At 44.4% G+C, this 26,081-nt stretch overlaps 7 protein-coding genes and 1 non-coding gene across 8 annotated transcripts; 7 read left to right on the top strand and 1 right to left on the bottom strand.

Annotated features, from left to right (window-relative positions):
* Positions 1–7,956: 7,956 nt before the first annotated feature.
* Positions 7,957–8,953, top strand: BT62DRAFT_920916 (uncharacterized protein; the record flags this gene model as incomplete). Its single annotated transcript, XM_043184259.1, has 8 exons — positions 7,957–7,984; positions 8,074–8,120; positions 8,244–8,324; positions 8,361–8,417; positions 8,472–8,479; positions 8,541–8,594; positions 8,652–8,707; positions 8,772–8,953. 8 exons carry the CDS (start codon positions 7,957–7,959, stop codon positions 8,951–8,953), a joined length of 513 nt encoding a protein of 170 aa, XP_043038093.1.
* Positions 8,954–9,242: 289 nt separating this feature from the next.
* Positions 9,243–10,184, top strand: BT62DRAFT_1028149 (uncharacterized protein; the record flags this gene model as incomplete). The annotated part of the gene is made up of 2 exons (XM_043178308.1): positions 9,243–9,490; positions 9,593–10,184. The coding sequence occupies 2 exons, from the start codon at positions 9,243–9,245 to the stop codon at positions 10,182–10,184; spliced, it is 840 nt and encodes a 279-aa protein (XP_043038092.1).
* A 2,790-nt stretch (positions 10,185–12,974) lies between these two features.
* BT62DRAFT_t130 lies at positions 12,975–13,084 on the top strand. The gene has a single exon. It is a non-coding gene; the product is annotated as a tRNA-Leu (tRNA).
* A 1,971-nt stretch (positions 13,085–15,055) lies between these two features.
* On the bottom strand, positions 15,056–15,444 carry BT62DRAFT_1077386 (uncharacterized protein; the record flags this gene model as incomplete). Its single annotated transcript, XM_043179296.1, has 3 exons — positions 15,375–15,444; positions 15,212–15,322; positions 15,056–15,159 (listed from the first exon to the last, which is right to left on the bottom strand). The coding sequence occupies exons 1-3, from the start codon at positions 15,388–15,390 to the stop codon at positions 15,056–15,058; spliced, it is 231 nt and encodes a 76-aa protein (XP_043038091.1). The 5' UTR covers positions 15,391–15,444.
* A 1,180-nt stretch (positions 15,445–16,624) lies between these two features.
* Positions 16,625–17,114, top strand: BT62DRAFT_981453 (hsp10-like protein; the record flags this gene model as incomplete). The annotated part of the gene is made up of 4 exons (XM_043189598.1): positions 16,625–16,627; positions 16,686–16,769; positions 16,827–17,012; positions 17,064–17,114. The coding sequence occupies 4 exons, from the start codon at positions 16,625–16,627 to the stop codon at positions 17,112–17,114; spliced, it is 324 nt and encodes a 107-aa protein (XP_043038090.1).
* Positions 17,115–17,616: 502 nt separating this feature from the next.
* On the top strand, positions 17,617–19,739 carry BT62DRAFT_899202 (putative efflux transporter; the record flags this gene model as incomplete). Its single annotated transcript, XM_043183357.1, has 10 exons — positions 17,617–17,748; positions 17,808–17,915; positions 17,972–18,086; positions 18,142–18,209; positions 18,260–18,390; positions 18,443–18,476; positions 18,527–18,704; positions 18,755–18,975; positions 19,029–19,373; positions 19,434–19,739. The coding sequence occupies 10 exons, from the start codon at positions 17,617–17,619 to the stop codon at positions 19,737–19,739; spliced, it is 1,638 nt and encodes a 545-aa protein (XP_043038089.1).
* BT62DRAFT_995128 (putative halogenase) lies at positions 19,740–22,361 on the top strand. The gene is made up of 10 exons (XM_043190507.1): positions 19,740–20,119; positions 20,173–20,245; positions 20,300–20,439; positions 20,510–20,552; positions 20,611–20,657; positions 20,728–21,088; positions 21,165–21,461; positions 21,536–21,689; positions 21,756–21,868; positions 21,930–22,361. Exons 1-10 carry the CDS (start codon positions 20,105–20,107, stop codon positions 22,271–22,273), a joined length of 1,587 nt encoding a protein of 528 aa, XP_043038088.1. The 5' UTR covers positions 19,740–20,104; the 3' UTR covers positions 22,274–22,361.
* Positions 22,362–23,311: 950 nt separating this feature from the next.
* BT62DRAFT_970462 (putative efflux transporter) lies at positions 23,312–25,913 on the top strand. Its single transcript, XM_043188982.1, has 12 exons — positions 23,312–23,581; positions 23,654–23,761; positions 23,818–23,932; positions 24,009–24,076; positions 24,135–24,265; positions 24,325–24,358; positions 24,422–24,599; positions 24,656–24,885; positions 24,957–25,092; positions 25,154–25,362; positions 25,419–25,593; positions 25,654–25,913. The coding sequence occupies exons 1-12, from the start codon at positions 23,444–23,446 to the stop codon at positions 25,767–25,769; spliced, it is 1,638 nt and encodes a 545-aa protein (XP_043038087.1). The 5' UTR covers positions 23,312–23,443; the 3' UTR covers positions 25,770–25,913.
* The last annotated feature ends 168 nt before the right edge of the window (positions 25,914–26,081 follow it).

The raw sequence follows: 26,081 nt of genomic DNA, 5'->3' as shown, positions 1-26,081 counted from the left end.
ACTTTGGGTATGGTTCCAAATATGGGCTGGAAGGAGGTTCTGATAGAGAGAGAGATGTCATAGAGAGGGAGGTCAGGAGTGACATTTCATAAAATGTGTTGGATCTGTTGGAAAGAATGATAGTGCTTGATTATCCAAGCTGTAATTGACTGATGTCCACAGCAAAGTTGAATGATAGCAAGTAAACCAAGAAGCATTCTAATGATGAAAGCTAATAGTTTGAAGAAGTCATCAGTGAGATCAGTAGTTGTAACATTGATGGCAGATATAAAAAAAGAGAATTTAGAAGTCTCAAACTAACTGTTAGACCAGTCAATATGTGACTATAACTATATGATAAATAGATGCTGTATTGTATTTGTACAATCATGTCTGAGTTCACTATACGTAGAGACTAGCAGTGTGTCTTCAAGGTCAATACTAGTTGACTTAAAATAGAATGGTAGAATTAAGAATAGTTCAAGACTAAAGATATATAATGTTGACTATACTACTTATATACTGTTCATCTCCTAGTTAAATATAGTACTGCTAATTGTGAGTATCTGTGTTATCATACTCATTGTCCTAGAGTGTCATGGTTATCTACAAATGTCTAGTTGTCTTGTTGTTGGAGTGTCACTACATGTTGTGAGACAATAGTCATTGGCTGACTAATGCTGTCTCATGGTCCTTTAGCACTTGATTAGGTGCTCTGACTAAGCATAAATAGGGGCTAAAGTAATGAAAAGTAAAGGAAATGGTGAAAAATCATAACAAGTCTCAGTTGTAGCTACAGACAAGTGAGAATCTATAGCAATGCAATACATAATCTTGGAGGAACTGGACCATGCTAATGCTCCTACAGATATATAGGACCACTCTTTGATAACATCAATCTATCCTTGATCCACTGGAATCCAGTGTGCTTCTTCAGAGTTTAGATCTGATGGCTCAATAGTGATGCAAGACTCATTTCAGTCATTGAACATGTCAGGTCCTTTTCACATACAATCAGAATAGATCTCTTTTCAAAACACTTTCTCATCATTCCATTGAATGCTCTACATCTTTTTTTGGCACTATTCTGGACTCTTTCAGACTGAGTCTGTAATTTCACATGAGTACTCTCACTGCAAGATCACTGAATGAGAATGAGTGAGTCTAAAAGCATCCTTGGAACTGATATGATTATCTATTATCAAAGATAGATGATCTTTCATATTAGTAAATGAGTACTGATTGCAGCCACTACATGGAATCATAGCCATTTATACCAATCTGTTTCAAGAGATGTTATTTTGTTTCAGAGACATAGTGCCATCTTGGAAGTATCTGTATTTGATGTTAGTTATTTTTCTATCTCTGGGTCTTTCATGCTGAAATCATCTCATATTGCAGTCTATCACTCATATTCAACATCTTATGTGTATTGAGAATGCATTGATGGATGTTGAGTATTCATTACATCAGATTCCTTCTGAGGTTGCCCATATGGACATGCAGCAACAAAAGATCAGGTTTACCAATGAACAGCCAGTAGATCGGATAAAAAGGCCATAAATGCAGTTGCTTCTCCAAGTTTACTTTCTGTCTTCAGCATCAAGTTAAAGCATGTTAAAAGGCAATTGCAGCATCTCCTCCCTCCTTACTTTCTCGCCAAGTAGGACTCTGAGGCAAGATCCTATCAGTTTCATCAATTTAATATGCATTATCACTTGATCATCCAAATGTCAGATAGTCAATTTTATTGGTCAGAAAAATGACCATATGCTGGTTTTCATTGCTCTTTGATCTTTGTAATTATGATATTACTTGGGATGTTTAACAAAATTTATAAATCATCTGGCTGATAAAGATCTCTTACAATTCTACTTACTCTTCCCTTATGTTGACTCTGGAACTTTCAGATGCATCTGCTGACTATCACAAATGCACATTCACAGCATTGTCTATCATACAGACTGTTGTCAATTCAGAAACTGAATAGCCTGTCTCTGAAAGTATACCAAAGACTATTCCTCCACAGCATGAATTCCATAACTTAATGCTCTGCTTTGACAGTATTGGAGATCAGTTTGACATTCACAACTTGAATATCATACAGCTCTGTTCATTGCTGAAGAAAGATAATAGATTAAAGTAGATGGTCTATTATCAGATATGAATTTAATAAATGACTTGGACATAGTTAATTAATGCATCTTTCAGACTGGGGTGAATACCTATCTACTCACTGTCTCAAAGTCCAAACCTTCTCACATCAAAACTATACAAGGTATGAAGGATATAGTTTCTTGCTTGTGTTTTGAGAACTGATTCCAGCATCATAGATAGACCATGGATATCATAATAGCTTAGACCATTGACACTTATATCAGAGATATACCAATGTCTGCCTTAGTATCTACTGTGATATTATCTTGATGCCTTTAAACTAGATGGTTATCAATTCTTGATGCAAAACTGCATGTTTCTATTCACTGTTAGTCTTGAGTTGGTACTGATAATATGTAGATCATACTGGTGATTGCATATGCATCTTTGGTTTCTCATGTGGGGCATACACAACTAGGAGGTATAAAGTATCAATCACTCATTCATGTTATAGACCATATTTTTGATGTCATGGCCAGTCTCACTGGGATGATTCACAAAGAAGGCTTACTACTGCTGGATAATTGGTAACAAGTCTCTTTTGCATACAAAATATACACCCAGGCAGATGATATTGGATGGTCACAGTCTACAGCCTTCAAAAAGGCACTCTGTATTGAAATTCCAATATAATTCATAGGAGTATGATGCATAAGAGCTATTTATCACTCCTGTTCCTATGCCTGATGTTAGATATTTACAAACAGAGACAAATTTGATTCAGTAGAGCTCATCCTAAAGGAATTACCTTTTGTGACCTCTAATATGATCATTCAGACCTTTTGACATGCAGTGTCTTTGGATGAACATTGAGCAAAGTTCAAAGTGAATCTATGGAAGAGACCAAGTGCAAGAGAGTCACTGTTGCATATACTGAAGTTATCATCACTGAACTTCTATATGAATACAACTAATTCCATCTTGCATAGAGCATGGAATGTACACAGAATAGAGCCATAGATAGAATGATGTCTAGAGGATGAAAAACTATTGGAGAAGATAGAAAAGCTCTATTCATCATTTTTTGCATGATCCACTGATGTTGAGCAGGTTTGGTTTGTGGTGAATTTTCAGTTTGCATCACTATATATTCCAGATCCTCATAGAATGATCTTCTGCTGCTAAAGGATGCCACTGTGGTATGTGATTTTCCTCCACTCTTAACTAACACTGGCCCCTCCCTAATGATTACATTACAATAGATGTCAGAGGCAGTTCTGTGAAGAACTTAATGCACTATTTCTTATCATGAATTTCTTTGTGATAGATGATTTCAGAGTGCTTCAAAGTGAAGACAGGAATGATATTCAATTCAGAGTGCCTAAGACAGATAGATCTTGATCCTACAAATTGTATTCTTTTGTTGTGCTATAGCCACCAGCACTATTGGTGCCACCAGGTCTGCTCTGATACCAGTGGGACAGTGACACACTCTAAACATGTCTATGCATGTAATTTTGTGAAATACAGTAATACATGCTAAGTACAAAAGTACTAGTAAGCATGTGAAGCAAAATAGAGCTAGAGCACAATAAAAGAAAGGCTAGCTATAATGAGCTTGAGTGACAATTGGTAAAGTACATGACTTAGCTTCAGGATAATATCAAAGAGTCACATTATACAGGAAGTTTCAGTACTTGACACTGAATGCACAGACAACAGCACAGAGCTTGCACACTAAGAACAAGAATCACATGGAACTACAGATATGACATGCATGTGAAGAACACTGTGTTTGACATATATGCGCATAACACCATACATTCATAACACATGTTAGATACAGGAATAGTACAATATGAACATGTTCACTTATCTATTTGATATTTCTTTCTTTTTCAGCATGTCACACTGTTCTGCACATCTCAGCTTTCAACTACAACACTGAGATATGAGTACTTTCTATACTTATCTATCTTTGACTGTATTTACTTATCATCTATATAGTAATATTACTGTTATAATTTTTGCCTGTAAATAATGACCTGCTGACACTTAGTAAGCAGATGCTTATCAATTCTGACCCCAGACTGATCTTACAAAAAATGATAAAGACATGATGACACTATAGCTACACCTTATTCATTGATGCACAATAAGATGACAATGAACAATGTGGTAACTATCACCATTCCACATCTTGAACACAATAGGAACTGTGGCATATGGAGAACTCACTATAGCAATGGTATAGCAGAGCAACAATAAGAAACAAAAACAAGGGCACAGTCATTGTTATCTCAGACAATGAGCAGAGGGTATAGAAAGCAGACAATAATAACCTGTAGAGTATAGGATTCTTTCAACAGTATATAAGGCAGTAGTACACACTGATATACCCCAGTCTTGAGCTAAGGTTTAATACATCTGCTAAACTCTCTGACTATCTGATGTGAATACTCTTGCCACCATAGCAGACTATGTCTATCAGCCACAACCCTTTATCCCTATTTATAAAATCCTTATTGCCTATCTTGTCATTCTCATTATACTTCTATACCAAAATCAAACTTAGACTCAGAACCTAGAATCAGACCCTAGCAGAAGCAGTGCTAGACATTTGTGAGTGTTTAGTAGAGGCCTAACAATTAGCTCAAGACTTCACATGCCTTGGTCTGACAGCACTTTTCCAAGAACTAGTATATAAAACTCACACTTGGAAACATCATCACTATCTCTATTGTAGGTGCTTGCCTGTTCATCACAGTAACTGGAATTATTGAATACTATATCATAAGGTTACTGAGAGAATAAAGAAGAAGGAGAGAACCGGAGGAGTGGCAGAGCTGATGAAGAGTGGATCTCCTTCATTAAGCCCTCCAACCAGCATCCTACATACTCTCAAGTCAGAAGAGCATCATTATCCAGCCATCAGCTCCAGAATCTACAGACACCAGCAGCATAGATTACATTGTTCAATCTTCAGGATTCAAAAGTATACAAAGTAGAAGAGAAGGAGTTGAACCTCTCTCTCTTGTCATCCAACTGGCCACCTCTGATAAGAGAGAGTCAGTACAAAGGGATGATGGCCATACAAGCCAACTCCCAACTAGAAACATGATCACCCCTACCACTGATTACTACCAAGAGCATATACCAGGAGCTCTATTTGGACTTTACTCTAAGCAGGTAGATGAGTCCAGTCTCATGGCCAGCCTGCCCCAAAGCCCCTCAATTCAAGAGCAGAACATCAGTCAGATCATCCTCAGAGTTGATGCATACAGCCTCAGAGGGAGTGAGCTCCAGTCTGCTGAATCAGGAACAGTAGACTCATATGAGCTAAACAGGAGATATAAATACATCCTCAACTGGTGAACCTGTGTGGCAGAAAAATCTGCCTGGATATTACCAGCAGCTCAGAGAGTGGCAAACAGCAGACATCTGCTGGTTAGGTACCAGTGAAGGACTCCAATATCTTACACTGCCAGAGCATGCTAGGGATCTAGTGGACAGAGCATGGGCAGAAACTAGGGTAGCAGAAGTAGTACAGAATGCTAAAGGGTGCTGGAAACCCCCATTTCCTTCTCTTTACTATGTGCTCAAATGACTATTGTCAGCATAAAGCAGTCTAAGCAGTTGGAAAAGCTGAAACCCTTTTCAGCAGACTCCTCAGCAAGTCTCAGCTGCACCCATCCATCTATTTGCTAGAGTAGAGTCTGAAGATGCTGGACCTCGAGCTCTATCAGCATCCTCTGGCAAAAAAAAAGAGAGGGAAGAGCTGGCAGTACCATTTCCCCCATCCTCTGAAGAACTGCTGGACCATCCTCAGTATGACTGGAGGCTGCAGTCCTTGCCTAGGCCCAAAAAGCCAGTCCTACCATCAATGCTACTGCCACCACCACCTGACAATCCACCTCCATGAGAGCCTGAAATCATGAAGCTCTGGGGAAATTTAAAGCCAACTATAGCCCATGAGCTAGTACCATTCAAAGGAGAAAGCCTGGACTTAAAATGCTTTTTCCAACAATGTGAAGCATATTTCAAGATGTACAGCATCTATTTCTCCATGAGCCCCACCAGATTCAGCTCTCACTGAGTAATATTCTGTACAACCTGATTTGAAGGCACAGCACAAGAATGGTGGAGCTTACAGGAACAGTACTTTTATGATCTGACTACAGGACAGTGGAGATATCCCTCCTACTCATAGTTCAAAAAAGCTATACAACAATGATTCAAGCTAGATGCAGAACAAAAGGTTCATGCTGCCAAGTGGCATTCCTTACAACAGGCCAACTTCACTGATGCCAAAAAATTCTTTCAAGAATTCAAAGAGTTAGCATATCAGGCTGGAAAGATGCACAATCACAAAACCATATTGGAGCAGATCAAGAATGTGGTCTGATCTAATCTCCACAATACCATTTTCCATAGGATAATAATTTTCCCTCCACTTATAATGAGTGGAAAAGAAGGATGTTGCAGATGGACTATAAGTATCAAGTCAACACTCTTGGTCATGAGGAAGCAAAAGCCACTACAAGTGGAGGAAAGACTGTTACTGGTGGATCAGCTCCAAAGGTAATGACTATGAGTGACAAGAGAACTAGAACTGGAGCTGTGTATGGCAGCCAGAGGCAGCTAATGAACATAGATGCACTCTGAAAGGAAGAAAAGTGCTTTAATTGCAGAGAGAAAGGGCACTTATCTTATGTGTGCCCAAAACCCCATAAACCTCAGCCTCAAAGATCTGCCCCAAATGCTGTGTCAAGCAGTCAGTCTCCTGCCACACAAAATATTTGTGAAATAAAGTTTTCAGATGATGAATAGAAATAACTAAGTCAGATGTATCAGGAAGAAATGGCCAGTTGAAAAGCATAGAAAGAATTGGATCAAGCTATTGAAGACAAGAAAAGGAAAGAAGAAGGAATTGAATCTCAGGAGGATTTTGGCAAGTAACTCCTTGACATGTATGCAGGTGGGTTTCAGACACTTTTTTGACTAAAGCAGATGATACTAAATTAGTGCATTCCAAACCAGACACTGTATCTACTAAAACCATTCCTGCAGATACCAGAAACAGATATTCACTGCTCAAAAAAGAAAACCATACACAAGAAAACTCAAATGCTTTAGAAAGGCACAGTATGACAGAAGAAAAAACTCATCTATTGTATACTCACCAGGCAACAAGATCTGGCTGGATATCACAAATCTTTATCTTCCACAACCCAAAAAGAAACTATCTGATAAACACACCAGTCCCTTTAAAGTCATTGCCAAGATCAGCCTTTCTGCCTACAAACTCAAACTACCTGCTGGGTGGAAAATCCATCTGATTTTCAATGAAATCCTTCTAATGTCCTATGTGCCTTCCATATTTCCTAATCAAGAATGACCTCCACTGCCAGCACCCAACCTAGTCAACAGTGAAGAATCCTATGAAATTGAGGAAATCCTTGACTCTCAAGTCTGGCAAAACAAATGGTCTATTTGTCAATGGTGCAAAAGAGGAATGGATATCCCACCACTTAAGCTCAGCCATGGCCTACTTGTGCAAACTATCAGCTTGTACACTGACATACAGGCTTGTAGTCTTCTCCACTTAGAAAAAGAAAATACATAGTTGCATCCTTCCATCCAATGAGTCCCAAACCTGAAGGATTCATACCTTTGTCAATGGTCATGCATGCTGATTACCAGTCAGCTACTGAGACACACTGCATGACACTGAACCCAACTTCATATCCTTGCTGACTTCTGATGGCAAAAGACTTTTTGTGAGGGAAACCGGTTTCTTGATTGAAAGGTGATCTAATTGATTTACCCAGATGTAATGAAGAAAACAGCGAACAGTTGGTCTAGCCTGTGCTTTGGAATATGAAGTGGCAGTTTTTTTTATGGCCAAGTAAGTATCACCGAGTTTGACGGAAAGATACTACATACGGACTCTTCATAAAATGAAAATGAAAATTTATGTCTTCACATCGTTGATAGTTGTCAGGAGCCATAAACTGCACGGAAGCCCCAGAATAGCCTGGACTGTGAGGCCGGGCTCTAATCTAGGTTGCATTTCCCCAGGTGCTGGGACGGCGTTGTCAGTATATACTTATATCTCCCTCTCTCTCTTTTTTTTTCCACCGAGCATTGAATGGGGTTCACGATAGAATGTGGACAGTGCGGACCATAAATCCCACGTCACGTACCTATCGCAGCTCGATAATGGCGATTGCCCCTATACGCACCCCGTGGGCCTCATGAAGCTTTTCTACAAGATTACGTAGAATATCCACGACTTTGTCGGGAGATGGAACGAGAGTGACGGATGGCCGTTTGTTTATGTATGTGTCTTTTACTGTCTTTTGCTTGAGCTGACGCTGTTTCTTTTCCCGCAGGCTCATGGGTATGTTCAGTTCCGGTATTCGGTTAACGGTCCGCTTGTTTACCTGTATAATTCAATATAGCGACCCAACGGGATACGGATGGCACGGCGACTTCCAGAGCGGATGGGATGTCGAGTATATGATTTTTTTTTTCTTCTCCGTCTAAACCAGTCCTCTCTCGTCGTCATAAAGCGCTCTTCAAGATGCGACCGACAACTGCAACAACCCCGATAACGATACTATCAATGGTAAGAGGGATTCAGCGTGACCCCTCGAAAGCGATTGATTGATACTCACTCGTATCTCGTCTAGGCGTATTCACCGCTTGCTCGGTATTCGGTATCATCAGCGCTGATACCGCTAATGAGTGCAGAATCGCTTCGGTGGTCAATGAGGATACGGAGGGTACGCTCGCGAAGCTCCCTGGATGCAACCCGCTACAGTACGGTCCGGGGGATGCGACCATGTATACAGATGCAAAGTGCCCGTCCTGAAGCACTGATATAATAATAACAATGTTTGCATGTACGAATTTATTCGAGTTAGGATAATTGAATACGAGTTTTCACCTTCAGTGGCTTTCTTCTCGCAGAGCTTGAAGAAATTAATAAGCCATTTATGATTGATCTTGATGTTACGATGAATCGTCTGTTGGTTCGTTCGCCCGGCACATCCCTACCAACCACTAATAGCCGGCATCTTCAGGCCGTCATTCTCATTCTCAATCTCTATTTATATTTTTCACCTCTTGTTCAAAACGATCACCACCTTGCCTATACTACCATGTCCACCGGCTGGAATCTGTTCCGTCAAGCTCAGACGTTGTACGCCCGAGGCGATGCCGATGGGGCCTTTGAGCGCTACCAGAAAGCTATCATGAAGATCGTGAGGGATGAGAACGTTATGAGGCGGTTACCCATATCTAGCGACGCGTTTCCTGATGATATCTTTCCGACGCAGACTCTGGGCGCAGCATGGAGGAACTTTATTGCTTTGTTCAGGGACCCAGCGCTGGGTAAGACCAGGGGTGCGTACATCCAATGAAAAATGCCCCTTTTTTCTGCCTGGCTCGCCGTCTGTTAACCGGCTCGCGTTACAGAGAACTCGCCGGACGCATACAAGCTGCTCTGCAGCTTCCGTCCCACTTCCACCACGCAGGACCACCCTCGTTTTTTCACCAAGAAAGCCAGGCTCTACCTGAAGGGCATGCAAATCAGCGCGGGGCTGACGCTCGGGCTGCTCGCCTGGGAGGAGAAGGACCGGCCGACCGCCATGAAACGACTCCGTGAGGCTCTAGAACTCGCCGCCACCCACCCACCGTACTATGACCTCGCTAAGGTGCGTCAGCCTTGGGACCGCTTCGTCTACATGGACGTGAAGGCTGTGCGGGACAACCTCGCGGTGGTGTTCCAGAACGACCATGAGAACGAACAGCTGCTGGAGATGTACGGTGTGGAAGGCTGGGATATGTGGAAGGAAGTGCTCGGTGTAGGGTACGTCAGGTATGAGGTGGATGGGGGGATTACGTTCAAGAGGAACGTGATGGTCGCGTCGGATGCATGGGCGGCGCGTGAGAGGTTCGATGTGAAGCTGTGCAAGTGTAGCCCCCGCAAGGAGGTTGCTTGTGGTGCATGTATTTTTGCATGGTTTTTGCTCGTCTGTGCAAATCGTTTCCTCAGATTGTGGAGCCCGAGGTTAGAGGAGGTGAGTTCAATTGTTTTCTAGTTCCGTTGACCGCTCTGACTGGCTATTAGGATACATAAACTGGATTGCATTCCTGCTTAAACTGTAGTCATCTTTTTCCCATAAACATGTAATACCAGTCAGCTTTCAATGATGCATTTTTTTTGCTTTGCATTTCAAGCCCAGTTATTTCTTCAAGTTGTTTCTCTCTGACCTCTTAATTTAATGGCATCAGTCACAGATCTCTTCAGAGCAGAGAAATCAACTGCACCCTTTGTATTTCCTTACTTATCAATGCTGGCACAGGTGATGAAATTAACAGTGACTCCCATTTGTGGTAGCCAAGATGAGAAGCTGCACATGTGCATGTAAACTTCAACAAGTTGAAGAAGTAGTTGCATGTGCAAGCTAGAAACTAATACAGTGTAGAACTATACACTGATCACATCCACACCAACACATACACACAACACTCTAAGTTCATTGTGGGATTCTAATGTGATAGGAGTAGCAGAAGCTAACACAATCATATCCTCAACAATCCACAGTACACAAGTAGCAATTGCATGTGTATACAGCCAAGATCCATCAAAGTTCCAAAGCTTTTGTGTAACAAGAGGAGTGACAGATGTCACTAGGCCTTAAGACAAGGATATTGTAACACAACACACTACTTCAAAATGCTTTCATAAAATTCTCAATAAGTCCCAGGCAATGCTCAGAACAAACTCCAAGCACACACAATACCCAACTCAAAACTTTGCATTCTAAGCAGAAACACTTCATAAATATGTATACAAGAGCCACAGGGTTTGAACCTATGCATGCAAGTTTCTAAACCAATTGTAGACCCACAGGTTCAAACCTATGTGATCCAGAGAAACACAAAACACAATAAAATGCTGTCTACAGATCCAAAGGATTTCAACCTCTGCTATCTATAGTGTCTTGCATCACAAGTATCTCAAAACTCAGAAGAGTGTCCTCCAGACACTACTCTCTTATTCTCAGGCCAGAGTGCAAGTCAAAACTGTCTACCTAATCAGACTAGAGTCTCACATTAGCTTTTGATGCCTTGCATAATACTCAAATCACTTGAAAATTGTCAGGCAACAACCAAACAATCACAAATGCAATGCACTGCAACTGCAACTCCCAGGGTCCAACACTAACTGAAGGTAAAGAAAAGGGATGAGGATGAGAATGTATAGGATGATGATAAGGGAAAGAAGGTATAGAGATTGATAGACTATGACTGCCAGTGTTGGTACTGAAGTGGTAGTCACACTAAGAGCTTAGGAATTTGATCAGCATATTGATCTAGCTTGAGACTAGAGTATATCACTGTATACTACTGACTTAAATACTATATAGAAAGCCTTGGTGATCTCAAACCAAGCCATTGTTTTGGTGCCTCAAACCAACTACTTATTGTCTAATGACAATGCCTCTGATCCTATAGAAATGATATCAATATATGTTTATTCTGTCATCTGAAGTTACAAACTAATTCCAGAGGCTGGAGTGCAAGAACATCATGTCTTTACACTGCAACAATAGAGGTCTGAAACTTGTATCCTACTTTTACATTATGGTATTTAACTATTCTACAATAGTATACTTTAATACAACCTAATATAGTACTGTTAACATCCAGAACTCTATCTTGGAGTCCTGCATAAAACATTCCTGCTTGTGCCACAGTTTGATGCATATGTTCTGCTTTAACTCAAGACCAGGCCTGCTGTTTCCAAGTGATTTGACATCAGCTAGCTCAGCTAGTCTGTCTACTTGTCTCTTTGTCTTCCTTGTCTCCTTAGAATAATTAGACCATGCATGGTTTCTATTTCAGACTACCAGATTTCTCTTATGGTCAGTACTCCTCCTCCTCATATCTCTTGGCTGATTATCCAAGCTTATATTGCCATACATTATTTCTCTAGTCTAGAGTATGTCTTTTGGTATATCACTGCCTACACATCATTGATTAATATGATGTGAAGTTCTAATTATAGTTCTGATTATATTCTTTGTATTTTTAGTATGCATCTCTAGCCTTGTATCAGTGCATTTAGTGCCAAGTACTGAGACTTCACATGTAGTGTGATTCCACCAGTATCATTCTGTTGCTAAGCCATACACTTCACCAATTGTCACTCAAGCCAGATATAATAACAAGTCTCATTTCATTGCATGCTAGTTGTATTTTCCTTTATGCATGTAGTAGACTTGGATACAATTAATGTATCATCATATTTCACAAAATTACACATATGAACACATTGAGAGCATGTTAATATATAAGAAATATTATTGTTTTCATATGTCAGCTCTGTTTTCTTATCATTTTCTAACAGGCAATGGAAAACTGATATGTACTGGTATAGGCTTGATAAATTCAGGACACTGATTAGAATTTATTACTGTACTCTCAGGCTACAGAACTGACATCACTACTAACATGTCATTGCATGATATCATTTGGATGTAAAAGTTTGCCTTTATTTTAAGTCTACTCTCAATGATGTGACTATCATGAGCAATAAATTCAGATGAGCACATTTCAAAAGACTCCCTCATTGATGACTGTGAGCTTTTTGTCTTCTCACCTTTTAAAATTATAAAAGTGCTGATTTTTTTTTTAAAAAAGTTTGAAATTAGCTGCAACATTGAGAGTGAGAGTATGAAAGAGAACTACTCCAACAGTTTGTCTTTTTTTTAATGTGCATCTGTTTTTCTGTTACAGGAGGATGGAAACACCTGTGGGGAGATAAAATGAGGGTGACACCAGGACGAAGAAAAACATGGATGTTGTTGGCAGATTGCTTATGTGGTGAGGTGGCCGAGCGGTCTAAGGCGCCAGACTAAGGTTGGGTGTTCTACTCTCTTTCAGTGTACAAATCTGGTCCGAAAGGGCGTGGGTTCGAATCCCACCCTCATCAAAAAAAATTTTTTTTAATCTCGGTTCTTTTAGTTAGGATACCAGCAATTGACGAATAAGAGGCAAGTCGTAATTCGTCACACGGCTTTGACGATGCGTGATCTATGTGTTGTTGATTTCGTAATTTCTCATTCCTATATCCTTCTAGTGCCCTCTTCTCCCAGCCACGCTGCTGTTTCATGTGAATGTGGAAGGTCAGGTCCAGGATGCGAAACAAGGGGCGGACACCAGTGGGCCTGCTTGAGTTTTTAGTGTGTTTTTGTAATTTTACATCCAGGAAGGGATCCATAATTAGTAGCTCAGTTGCATAACGCATACTGTAACCTCAAGAAAGCCTCAAATTTAACCATTGGCGTCTTGCAGTTAGTTGAGGCGTTTTCGATTGCAGCAATTTTGTGTTTTGGAGGAGGCGGTGACGCCAGCTCCAGCCCGATGATTCAAATTCCGATCACTGTCTTCAGAGACGTGTTGGATGCGTTTGACGCGTTTTTTTTTCCTGCTCAGATTGATTTTGAGGAGGTGTGTCAATGTTTACACGCACGGCTTGGACCCGTTGCTTAACTCAGAAAGCATTAGGAAGAGGCAAGCCAGCGGCCGCACTGCTGTGATGCACATTAACGTCTTTTAGTATCGCTTCCAACGGTCACGGCGGTAAAAGCTGAAACTGAAGATTGATCGTCTGATCCTTTTTCAGATCTGACAGAGCCCAGTGACTTGTCTCTTGCCTGAGACCTCAGACCTCAGGTGTATGGATATGACATAAAGAGGCAAGATACAGCGAGGATGGAAGACGGGGCTTTCTCGGCTGACGCGGTATTATTCATGGGTTATAGGGCAGCAAGAGACAGTGGCTCTGCACGAACGAGATATCATATTCCTATATCGAAGGTTAGCTTGAGTAGAGCCACCCCCAAGCAAGAAACATACCTGGGACCTTGAACAGACTTGGTTATCCATGCTGCTCCATTGTACCCTGATTCAACATGTAATCATCATACAATCGAACACACTGACCATCCGTATCAAGCTTCCCGTGTATTTTCCTCTACAATTCATGGTATGGTGTTGATGACACGCGACGAGACAAGTTGGGCAAAGCAGACGGTCCGTTCGTTGACGGTGCAAAAGAGGAAGACCGTGGGAAATATCTGGATATCCTGCCACTTAAGCTCAGCCATGGACCACTCGTGCAAACTATTGGCTTATACACCAATGTCCAGGCTTGTAGTCTTCTCCACTTGGAAAAATAAAATACATAGTTGCATCCTTTGCACATCCAATGGGTCCCGAACCTGAAGGATTCATACCTTCATCAATGGTCATGCATGCTGATTACTAGTCAGCTACCGAGACACACTTCACGACGCTGAACCCAACTTGAACTCCTTTCTGACTTACTGGCTGGGGAGATAACCACGGGTAGTTTCATGATCTACAGAAAATCAGAAACATCAATTGAAACACAAACTATTGGCTGTCTTCCTAGAATATATTGGTTCAAATGATGCATCAGATACATGTGAAATAATTAAGTTAATGTCTCTCAAATCATGCGAACAGATAAAAATGCATACAACATGTTGTTGAAAGACGAGGAGACCACAATCTCATGTTTTATCTTGAAAAACCAATGGCAGTGGCAGAAAAAGGTTCTTAAGGGCTTGGTGAGGTCTGCCATTCCATGACTGCCTCTTAGGGGAGCCTGAATACAACCTGAATAACTGCTTCTCTGCACTGATTTGATTAATAAATCATAGCAAGCACGCTGTAAGAATGACCAAGGCCACTGCAAGTCTAGGGTTAACGGATACTTGTTTCATGTGCTGAGGCTTCAACAACCGCCAAGTGGCCAGATATTGTGACGTGAGCAATGAGCTTAGTATATAAAGTGCGATCGGATTATATCAAGCGCTCTAGAAATCTACAGAAACAGAAGGAGGGGGACTAGCTATAGTACTTGAGCCCGCTGTGATCAATCAACATTCAACCCCAGGGCTACCATCGCGTGGTAAGATGCGATCTCCTTGGCCTGACCCTGATTGCTGGCGGTGCCTCTTCCATGTTCAATGTCTCCGACTGTATACAACGTCGTGAGTACCGATTCCCTGCATATTGTTTAGAGACGTACTGTAGGCAACGACGGTCCAAGTTCCCGAATGCTGAGGTCCGGTGAAAGTCTTGTCATAGGTGAGTGTCAAGCCCCCTTGATTGGCATAACTATTCAAGTCTTGTCGGTAGTCTGTGGAAACTACGGTGAGAGGATGATTATCAAGGAAAGTATCCAAACGGACGTCTCTGAGGGTTCATGACGAGGAGGACTAGATGCTGAAGTCGTTCGGTGTGCTGGATTGCTGAGGAGAGAATTCTTGGTTGTTGGGTAGATGATTTCCTGGTAGTTAGACCTTTTATACCATCCTTCAGAAACAGAAAAATCTAAGAAAGAACACCAGCTGTAGTCGCACAAGGAGATACTGAGGACAGCGGAGTAAAGTTTCACCCATTAAAGGGGACAAGGAGACCCTCCCTCGGATTCATCACCAGACACAAAGCGCCGGTATTCATTTTGGAAGCGGTAAGCGGCGGGCTGGTTGGAAATGTTGATACACCAAAGGAAAAGAATCCCGTGTAAGTGACTGACGGCGAAAGACTTTTTGCGAGTGAAACCGGTTTCTTGATTGAAAGACGGTCTAAGTAATTTACGCAGATGTAATGAAGCGAACAGCTGGTCTAGCCTGTGTTTCGGAATACGAAGTGGTAGTTTTTTTTTTTAACCAAGTAAGCGTCACCGAGTTTGACGGAAAGATGCTACATACGGACTCTTCATAAAATAAAAATGAAAATTTATGTCTTCACATCCTCGATAGTCGTCGGGAGTCATAAACTGCAAGGAAGCCCCAGAATAGCCTTAAACCCTCGAAAACGCGATTCTGACTCTCCAGCGAGCGTCAATTTATTAGTTCATTAGTTGTTATCGGAGATTTGGTGTCGGAGAACTTAATATTCCGACGCCACGGTTCTTTTTCCGGGGCCAGTGACCTATAAGCTATAGAACGTTACGGATCTATCCCCGAGGAGCTTCAACGATTGTAGCCAAGGTCCAAGCAATCATGGACGATAAGCATTGGCATGCATGTAAGATCACGCCTAAAATATAAGCACAGCTATCGCTGTAGGTTGCTGTGGTTTCACGAAGAGATAACCTAAACGCTCAACTATGGTGAGTTTTCTGGTCACCGGTGAAAGCCGGTGGTCCGGCCACTGCCTTATGGACCTGATGCGATGCAATGAGTTCACAAAGAAGACACATTATCCTGCACCAGAGTCACAACTATCAGCAAAAGTTCTGTCTTTGTGAAAATTGTTAACGAAGTCAAGATCGAAAGCGGAGGTGATGTTTATAACAGGAGATTACCACGTGATGGTTGATTGCGTAATCGAAAAATTCTGCACTTGAGAACATTCGCGAATTTTTCTTCTTTCTTCCAACTTTTTTTTCGCCTCTTCTTCGTTTCTCACCTTCCCCCTTTATCTTATTGCTTCAATGGTAAGGAGAGCATCCATGCATAGCGCTATTTTTACTCATTTCCATTCTTCTCATCCAGGCGGCCCAGGCAACGTTCAAATCCATCAAGGCTCTCGTTCCTCTCCTTGACCGGGTTCTCGTTCAGAGATTTAAACCTGAGACGGTCGGTTTTTTTTTTTTTGCACGATCTATTCTTCATTCCGCTCATACTGAGCTGTAGAAAACCGCGTCTGGGCTCTTCCTGCCCACGTCTTCGACGACAACTCCACTACCGGAGGCGACGGTCATTGCTGTTGGACCCGGAGCGCCGAATAAGGATGGAGATATTGTTCCGACCCAAGTGAAGGCTGGAGATAGAGTGCTACTACCTGGCTGGGGCGGCAATTCGATCAAGGTGGGCGATGAGGTGTGTCTGTTTCGTGTTAAGTTGGCATACAGCTGCTGATGTTTCCTGTAGGAGTATTTCCTGTTCAAGGACGCGGAGATCCTTGCCAAAATCCAGGAGTAAAATCCATGTGCCTCTGGTTGGGTGGCGAACGGCCATTGGCTCGAAGAGCTTTTCTCTCATCGTTGTCGATTATACTAATGTCACCATCTGCATCAAACAATCCAACACATCTCCCCACTCTCTACGGATCTTCTGAGGTGATGCTGTAGCACTGCAGGTACCGGGTTCTCTGACGATCATTCCAATATCTACAAGGCCATCGCCAACAGCTTCTATTCCCAGGGATCATACTATTCATGAAACCTTTTCGTCTCTCATGGGAACTTATCATCACTCCCCAGAGTATCCCCTTAAAAGATTTCTTAGATGGATGCTGGGACTTCAAAGTATTGCTTTCCCAGCGTCTTCACTGCCGGCCGCAAAGTGATATTGAGCAGGCATGCAAATTGATTCAAAGGAAGATTGTTATGATATCGACATTCAATGTCCCAGTCTTTTCTGCAAAAGATCTACCTCGTAAAGCTTTTAAAGCTGTCACAGACGCCTTTTCCACTCACCAAGCATGTTTGCCACCTCACCAGATAGAGCTGTCAACGTTACTACCAGGGGATCAAAGGAAGCTGTGACTGACGATAGGCCTGCGGTGAAGTCTGTATTGGTAGTACTGGCGTGCACGATGGCGCACATCGTCAATGTGTGTGCTTTTTCCTTTTATTTTTGCTGGGCGGCTGAGCGTTAATATGGGTTTTCCAGAGCGCCAACACAAGTGCGGTCTCAGTGGCTTTGCCCACAATCGGGATGGACTTAGATATTGCGGAGGCACGGTTGAACTGGATAGTGGCTTCCGGTCCATTAACCACGGTCCGTCGTCTTTCGGTCTCGATTACGTGTTTCCAGCGCGCTAATAGACCATGCAGGGCTGTTTCCTAATGATGTTTGGGCGAATTTGCGATCTGTACGGTCGCAAGAAACCATTTCTACTCGGTTCGCTGTGGATGGCGGTGTTCACATTAAGCATCACCTTTGTTAGAAGTGAGTTCTTTCTATTTCTGCCTCTTTGCACCTCGTCAACCAATGTACGTTCCAGATGATATCACTCTTGACATCTTAAGAGGGCTGCAGGGCGTAGGACGTGCTGCTATGATGCCTGCTGCGGTAGAGACTATGATGTTGCCATGATTCATTCCACTGATAATGGTTGGCAGGTCGGAATCCTCTCGGATGCATTTCCCTCTTCCCAGGTGCGATGGAAGGCCATGGCCGCTTTCACCGCCGGCCAGCCTATTGGTACTGCGCTTGGGACAGTCATTGGTGGGGTCTTGACTCAGCTCACTGCGTAAAGGCGTTGCTCTTCTTTTGCTCGAACGAGCTCTCACCCGTCCCAACAGGCCATCCTGGCGGGCGCCATTTTATCTTATCACAGTGAGTTCGATCTCTTCCTATGGACCACGCCTTTATTTTGCGACTGCCAGGCTCTGACTGCCGTAACTTTCGTCCTTGGTCTATACGTCATTGACGATGATCTTCCATCCACCGAAACGGATCTACGGATCGACTGGGTCGGTGCGGTCCTTATCAGTGCCGGCCTTCTGCTCGTCGTGTTCGTCTTATCTCAAGGCGAGCTGGCCCCGGAGCAGTGGAAAACTTCGTGTACGCTGTTTCGTCTCTACATAGGTCCTTGAATCTTACCCTGAAAATAGATATCGTTGCCCTCCTCCTCCTCGGCGTGGCGTTCATTGTGGCATTCTTTCTTTGGCAACGCTACCTTGGACAGAACTGTGATATGAAGTCTTCAACACGGTATCCACCACCGCTGATGCGATTATCTCTGTGGACGCGGGCGAACGGGCGCGTCGCAGCTACGTTCATCATTGTGTTCTTGACATGGTGCGCTTTGTACTCATGGCTGTATTGGGCGCAGGTATATCCTTTGCGTTCTATCTCTCTGTGCCCGCCTCTAATCCCTCCCAACAGTTGTATTATCAGAACTACATGGGACTGGCACCTCTCGCCACTGTCACTCGTCTCCTCCCCGCCTACCTCACCGGTATACTGTACAATGCCTTGATAACAATACTCATCGGCCGCGTTCCCCTGGTGTACCTTATGGTTTCCGGAAACGTCTTAACTGCCATCGCCAGTTTGCTATTCGCCCTGATCGATTCTGACTCGGTGTATTTCGCCTTTGGGTTTCCGGCGGCTATCTTGGCGCCCGCGGGTGCTGGATTCGTATATGCTTGCACGATGATCTATGTCACGAAGGTGGCTAGTCCACACGAGCAGAGCATGGTCGGAGCTGTAGTACAAACCATGACCCAAGTAAGTATACTCGCCGATAGTTGCAATTTTCCATCTGAGCTCACTTCCATTTTGCCCTAGCTCGGCACGTCCCTCGGCGTCACATTATCCACTGTTATCTTCGATCAAGTATCTGGAGGCCAGGCGAACTCGCGCAAAAGTACAACTGATTTGGATAGCTACAGAGCGGCGGAGTGGACGAATTTTGCGTTTGCAGCGTTGGGTATGTGCGTTTGTGTTACTATGCAGATGACCCTGATGTTTTTGCCAGCGGTATTGTTAGCTCTGATCGTCTTTCGCGGCGTCGCAGACACAGTGGGTGACAAGGAAGAAAGTGGATCCACGGACAGTTGCACCACCATTTCTCAAAATGATACACATTGTTAGAAGCCCCCCGCACTGTAAAACACCCTGCCCACAAATGGCAAATTGGTACCAGCAGGGCTTTGCTGTTTGATTAATCATGTCCGGACCGGACGTTTTAACTTTTTTGAACCATGTCCCCCTTTTGTGTCCATATGTATCAAATGATAGGCGGGAATATCTTATTCGGTAAAAAATGCTTTGTTAGACTCCATTTCGCATCATAGGCTCTGCCTCTTTGGAACTTCCGAAACCTCCCATGCGCGACCCAATCCGGGCATCACTAGTGGCCAGACCCGTCCCTGTTTCGAAAAATAACACCGTTTGGGAGATAATTTCCGTTTAAAAAGACTCCGGAAGTAAAGGGGGGGCCGCCATTGCATTTCATCATGGAAACGCAAGTGGTGAGTCCTTTGTGGTGGTCTTTCAACTCGTGCAGCTGTGTAATCGCATGTAGCCTTCGTCGACAAACATCCTCGTGATTGGTGGAGGACCCGCTGGGTCTTACGCTGCCGCCGTTCTTGCGAGAGGTAAACACTCTGTGCTAGTTTCTTCTTCAAGTATTCATGGAAAACCACGCACAGAGGGTTTCGAGGTCCTCCTCCTAGAGAAGGACGTCTTCCCCCGGTACCACATCGGAGAGAGCATGCTTCCATCTTGCCGCCCGTTCCTCAAATTTATCGGTTTGGAAGAAAAGGTGAAAAACTACGGTTTTGCGCCAAAGGTACCTTTTGCTGCCCCCCCCCCCCCTTCCCCCATCACTTCTTCTCACTATCTGATCGATCGTCGTTTAGCCTGGGGCAGCAGTCAAGCTTAATCAGTATAAACGCGAAGGATGTGCGTATGGATGATGCTGAGATAACGCCCAGTCCGCGCTGACGGACGTCTTCCCTAGACACCGATTTCATATCAACCAACCCCGACAACGGGGCTTGGAACGTCGTAAAGCATTTTATTTCTTTCCTCCTTTTGACATGACATCAATAACCTCGCCACCCTCATCCACATCCAGGTACGATCAGAATTCGACGAGCTCCTCCTCCGCCATGCAGCGGAAATGGGCGTCCACGTGTGCGAGGGCGTCCGAGTTGAGAAAGTGCGCTTCGCGCCTGACGAGCCTGTTCGACCGGTTTCGCTCGTTTGGAGTAGTAGTAGAGGAGGCGACGCGACCGCGACGCGGGGGGGAGAAGTGTCCTTTAGGTGGCTTGTTGATGCTTCTGGGAGGAACGGGCTGATGTCCACGAGGTACCTGAAGAATAGGACGTTCAACGAGTCCCTGAGGAACGTCGCGGTATGGGGATATTGGACTGGTGCGGAATGCTACGCGCCAGGGACGACGAGAGAGAATGCACCGTGGTTTGAGGCGTTGACCGGTAAGTAGTAGTAGTAATAGATCCGCTCTCGCTTCCGTTGTGACACTAAAAATTTTCTTTTTTTTTACCATTCTAGATGAAACGGGTTGGGCTTGGTTCATTCCCCTTCACAATGGAACTACTAGCGTCGGCGTCGTCCTCGTCGAGGAAGAGAGCAGGCGTAAGAAGATGCAGCACCGTTCGAAATCAAACGAGAAATCGCCCGAGGAGGTACAGCACGACTGCTACATGGCGGATCTTCAACGAGCTCCTGGGCTTATTCGGCTCCTGGGAAATGCGAGATTCGAAGGAAAGCTTAGGTCCGCTGGTGATTATAGCTATCATGCGACAGAACATGCCGGCCCCAATTATCGTATTGCCGGGGATGCGGGGGGTTAGTCTGATTTCTTTTCTTCCAAAAAATTCCCCTCCTCTCGACAGTTGAAGCTGACGCCCAGGGGCTTTTAGCGTTCATCGACCCGTTCTTCTCGTCTGGTATCCACTTGGCGTTTACCGGTGGATTGTCTGCGGCTAGTACCATCGCTGCCTCGATTCGAGGGAATTGTACTGAAGTGGAAGCCTGCGGCTTTCACAACGCGAAAGTAGGAACCGCGTATACACGGTATGAATTCCAAAACAAAACGGCGTGTCTGGCCAGTTTTTCTCATTGGCGGGAAAATTGTTCTAGCTTCCTTCTCGTTGTTCTCGGCGTCTACAAGCAGATACGGTCCCAGGAAACGGCCGTTCTGTACGACGTCGATGAAGACAACTTTGACAGGGCGTTTCATTTTCTTAGACCTGGTAATTCTCGGTTCATTTAAAATTTTGTGTAGGGCTGAGTTAGTTTCTCGTCGATTTTTAGTCATTCAAGGATCCGCGGATGCAGACGAACATCTCACAGAGGCGGAGCTCCAGAGCACACTCGATTTCTGCAGGAACGTGTTTGCGCCTACCCGGCCTGAGGCTCATGAAGCTGCTGTTCGGCGACTTGGGAGTCTGGCTGATCCAGATGGGCCTTTGCTTGGCACGGACACTGTTGACGAGCTCACTGGAACGGACATGGACGCGAAACACGCGCTGTGGAAGATCAACGCGCGGAAGCCGCTACATTCGATGTATGACTGTAAGAGGAATTTTGGAACGGAGATTATTAACGGGTTCTATGTTAGGATGGTGCAAGGGATGTTGGGTCTCGTGCGCGTCTAGCGTCATTCTAATTTTTGTACCAACTTTTAGTCTGTAATGAAGAGCCTCTGTAAGTTACAGGCGTTGATAAATGGATATTCTACAGTCGCTGAATTCCCGGGGATGTCTGCCGTACGGTACTATACTGTTACGGTCGTAAGTCTTAGATAGTGTGATTCGCTATGTAAATTAAAGGTACCCATATCATATAATTATTGGGTTCGCTTCATTGTCGACTTGGCACAACTCCCTCTTATATCCGAGGCGCTAGACCGCATCCATATGCACCCATATCTCGGTAATTGCTAACCATACTTGGCGGGGAAGAGATCATGGCATGTTTGACAAATATACGAGATAACCGCAGCCTGTTAATTAGGAATAGTGTAGGGTGAGATGAGCGCCTTGAGTGGGCTCCTGGAACAGTGGCCCGGGAAGCAATAAGGTGGCAGAAGGAAGGTGAGAAGGACTTTACTCCTCCGCGGCCCTACTCGTAACCTATGCAAGCCTTCGTAACACCGTGCTCTTCACGGTAAGGCATCCACAAAGTAGGTCTAAACTAATATGCGTAATGGCTCCCATTGTCAGGACTGAGCCGAAATCACTCCATGATTTCCTTGTCAGACTGGATCCGAAGGGATTCGAAGTTGGCCGGTTCCGATATGAGGTCGGAGCATAATTCGTATCACGATGTATATAGCCTGCTGGAAACCGATATTATTCGGCCACGTGCATTGGGAAGTGGGGATAGTAATGGTATTGAAGGCGGTTTACATGTCAGTTTATACTTCGTCAAGCATGGCCTCGGATCTTGGAGGGGAACCCGGTGTTGACCCGGTGCCGCGAAGCCCATGAACCGTGAATGGTTTTTGAACTCGACGCGCGTGAATTCCGGGGAAACGCAGGGATCACAGGGTGATGTAGAAGGGAATGTCTATTTCGTCAGCTCACCTGGGAGATTCAAGAAGCGAACGTCGTCTGTCCCCCCCCCCCCGATGTCCAAAGCAGATATAGATAAGATCTCTCAATTTAATTGGTCGGAAGTTCGGCCGCCGGCAAGGGAGCTTCATTGATATAGCGGTTCGTCGGCTTCCATCTCCAATTTCTGCGACGCGTCGCACTTGAGAAAAACAACTCGAAAATTGCGTTTAGCCGGAAAATGTCTCTGTCTCTCCACTTCCTTCTACCATCATGTCCATCGAAAAGGGAGACAAGAACGAAGCGGAGCAGAATTTCAAGGTTCCCCCCATTATGGCTGTTCCCACTCAGAGAAGTAGCCTTCGGTCTGTGTTAATCGTGGCTACCTGTACGATTGCAATGATCGTCAATGCAAGTTAACTTTTTTTCGTGATCCATGTTTTTTTTTTCTTTCATTCACTGACTGTCAACACTTGTCTGCAGCAGTCGAACAGTACTGCGGTATCGATCTCTTTGCCTACAATAGGCGATGACCTCGGTATACCGGAAGCAAAACTCAACTGGATCGTCTCTGCGTATCCTCTAAGCTCTGTAAATGCCTACACTACACCTCACCCCCCCACGTTCCGTCTGACGTCTGGGGACAGGGCTGTTTACTCGTCTTGTTTGGCAGGATAGCGGATTTGTACGGCCGAAAACGGATGTTCTGTGTTGGGTCATTGTGGCTGGCGGCTTTTTCCTTGGGATGTTCATTCTCTAAAGGTATGTTGTTGTGTCCCCCCCCTCCCCCCCCTACCTCCCCGTGAACCCGAGATGGATAATCAACGATGTATAACAGACGCTATAACGCTCGATATACTGAGAGCATTTCAAGGAATTGGAGCTGCCGCAACCATACCCGCCTCCGTATGCTTTTACGTATAATCAGATTTATTTTATTTTTTTTGCTTATTACTATACACAGATCGGTATCCTCGCCCATGCCTTTCCGCCATCACGCGCTCGCTCCATTGCGTTTGCCACTTTTGCTGCAGGAGCACCACTAGGCGGTGCCTTTGGACTAGCTATCGGTGGCGTACTAACGCAGCTCACCAAGTACGTGACCCCATTCTTGCCTTTTCCCCCTCTCGGATTGTCACGAATCAAATAATTAGACGGTCGTGGCGTTCGCCCTTTTACCTCTCTGCTGTAGGAGATCTTCAATTTATTGTTTTTTTGGGTTTCTGGTGATGCAACTGCTCACTTGCACAGGGCGTGTGCGCAGCATCATTCGTAATGGGACTGGTCGTCATCGATGCCGACCTGCCTTCGACGGAAACAGACCAGCGAATTGATTGGATCGGTGGATTCCTCGTCACCGTCGGTCTCGTACTCATTGTCTTCGTTCTTTCTCAAGGAGAGGTGGCTCCTCAACAATGGAAGACACCATGTGTGTTTTTTTTTTTCCCCCGTACTTGGCCTTGGGTTGCCTGATAGGTTCTGTAGATATCATCGCGCTTCTCATAGTCGGTGTGATATTCGTTGCGGCATTCCTGTACTGGCAATACCACCTCGAGAAGCAACTGGATGACCCATCGGTGCCCAAGACCAAGTGGAACCCTCCGCCTCTGATGCGGCTATCCCTATGGACAAGAGCAAAGGGCCGTGTGGCAGTTATGATGACTGTTGCGTTTCTGCAGTGGTGCGGTTTTTTGGCATGGTGTTATTGGGCTCAGGTGCAGTGTGCCATTCTTCTCGTCATCTACCCGTCTGCATTCTCAAAATCGATCCCCCCTCACCCCGGTAGCTGTACTATCAAAATTACAAAGGATATACTCCTCTTCTCACTGTGATCCGATTACTCCCGATGTGCGTATCTGGAATTACATGCAATGTGATTGTAGCGGCTCTTGTAGGGCGTCTACCACTTGTGTGGTTTATGGGTACGCTCATCTATCGTCGAATAGCTAGCTTATCCTAAACTCAGTAACTTTCCCTTTCCAGCCATCGGAACTGGTTTAACAAGCGTCGCCCCCCTCCTATTCGGTCTAATAAACCCCAATGCGACGTACTGGGCGTTCGGGTTCCCTGCAGCCATAGTCGCAGTCGTTGGTGCCGACTTTGTGTTCGCTGGCGGGACTCTGTTCATTGCCAAGGTATCATTGCCGCATGAACAGAGTCTTGCGGGAGGCGTATTTCAAACCATGACCCAGGTAGGTAGTTCTCTCTTCCAGTTTGAAGGAGGAAAAGTAGCTAATGGGGTTGACAGCTCGGGACATCTGTTGGTGTGACGGTGTCGACTGTTGTTTTCGATCGTGTATTACGCCAGCGTTCGGCGGATATGGGAGTGATTTTAGATGCAAACGCAGATGGGGCACCGAAGGCTGCTCAATTGGATAGCTATAAAGCGGCCGAGTGGACTAATTTTTCCTTTGGCGTGTTGGGTATGTCATGTCAGTTTGGCTTGTCGTCATATGATGCTGAGCTTCATTCATCTTCGGTAGCCACGATTCTGGCGCTGATTTTCTTCCGCGGTGTGGGTGTTGTGGGGCAGCATCGCAAGCAGATTGATGATCAGGAACGGACGGTCACCGATCCGATTTCCGAGAGTAAGACATAGACACCACATATGTGGTATATGTGGTATGCCATTTATACCTTTTTTTTTGGACTTGGCGCATGCATACCTAGATTCTCTGTACGGCAAAATCTGGATGTAACCTCGTAGACAACTTGTATTTAATATCATAGTTCTTCACTGACCAGGTTTACCTGATGTCGATTCGGACCGGCGGCTGATATGATCTGTTTTCCACCAGCAATACCAATACCATTACTCGCAAGAGTCTCATAACAAAGTAAACATAACATAGATCGTCAGCTGCATTAGTTGAGCTTGGAGCCTTGGAGATTACAAGCAGACCATGAACGT

Source organism: Guyanagaster necrorhizus (assembly GCF_019112545.1).
Source record: "Guyanagaster necrorhizus MCA 3950 unplaced genomic scaffold BT62scaffold_17, whole genome shotgun sequence".
NCBI lineage: Eukaryota > Fungi > Basidiomycota > Agaricomycetes > Agaricales > Physalacriaceae > Guyanagaster > Guyanagaster necrorhizus.
The sequence above is the reverse complement of the archived record's forward strand: the minus strand, read 5'-3'. Positions and strand labels throughout refer to the sequence as shown.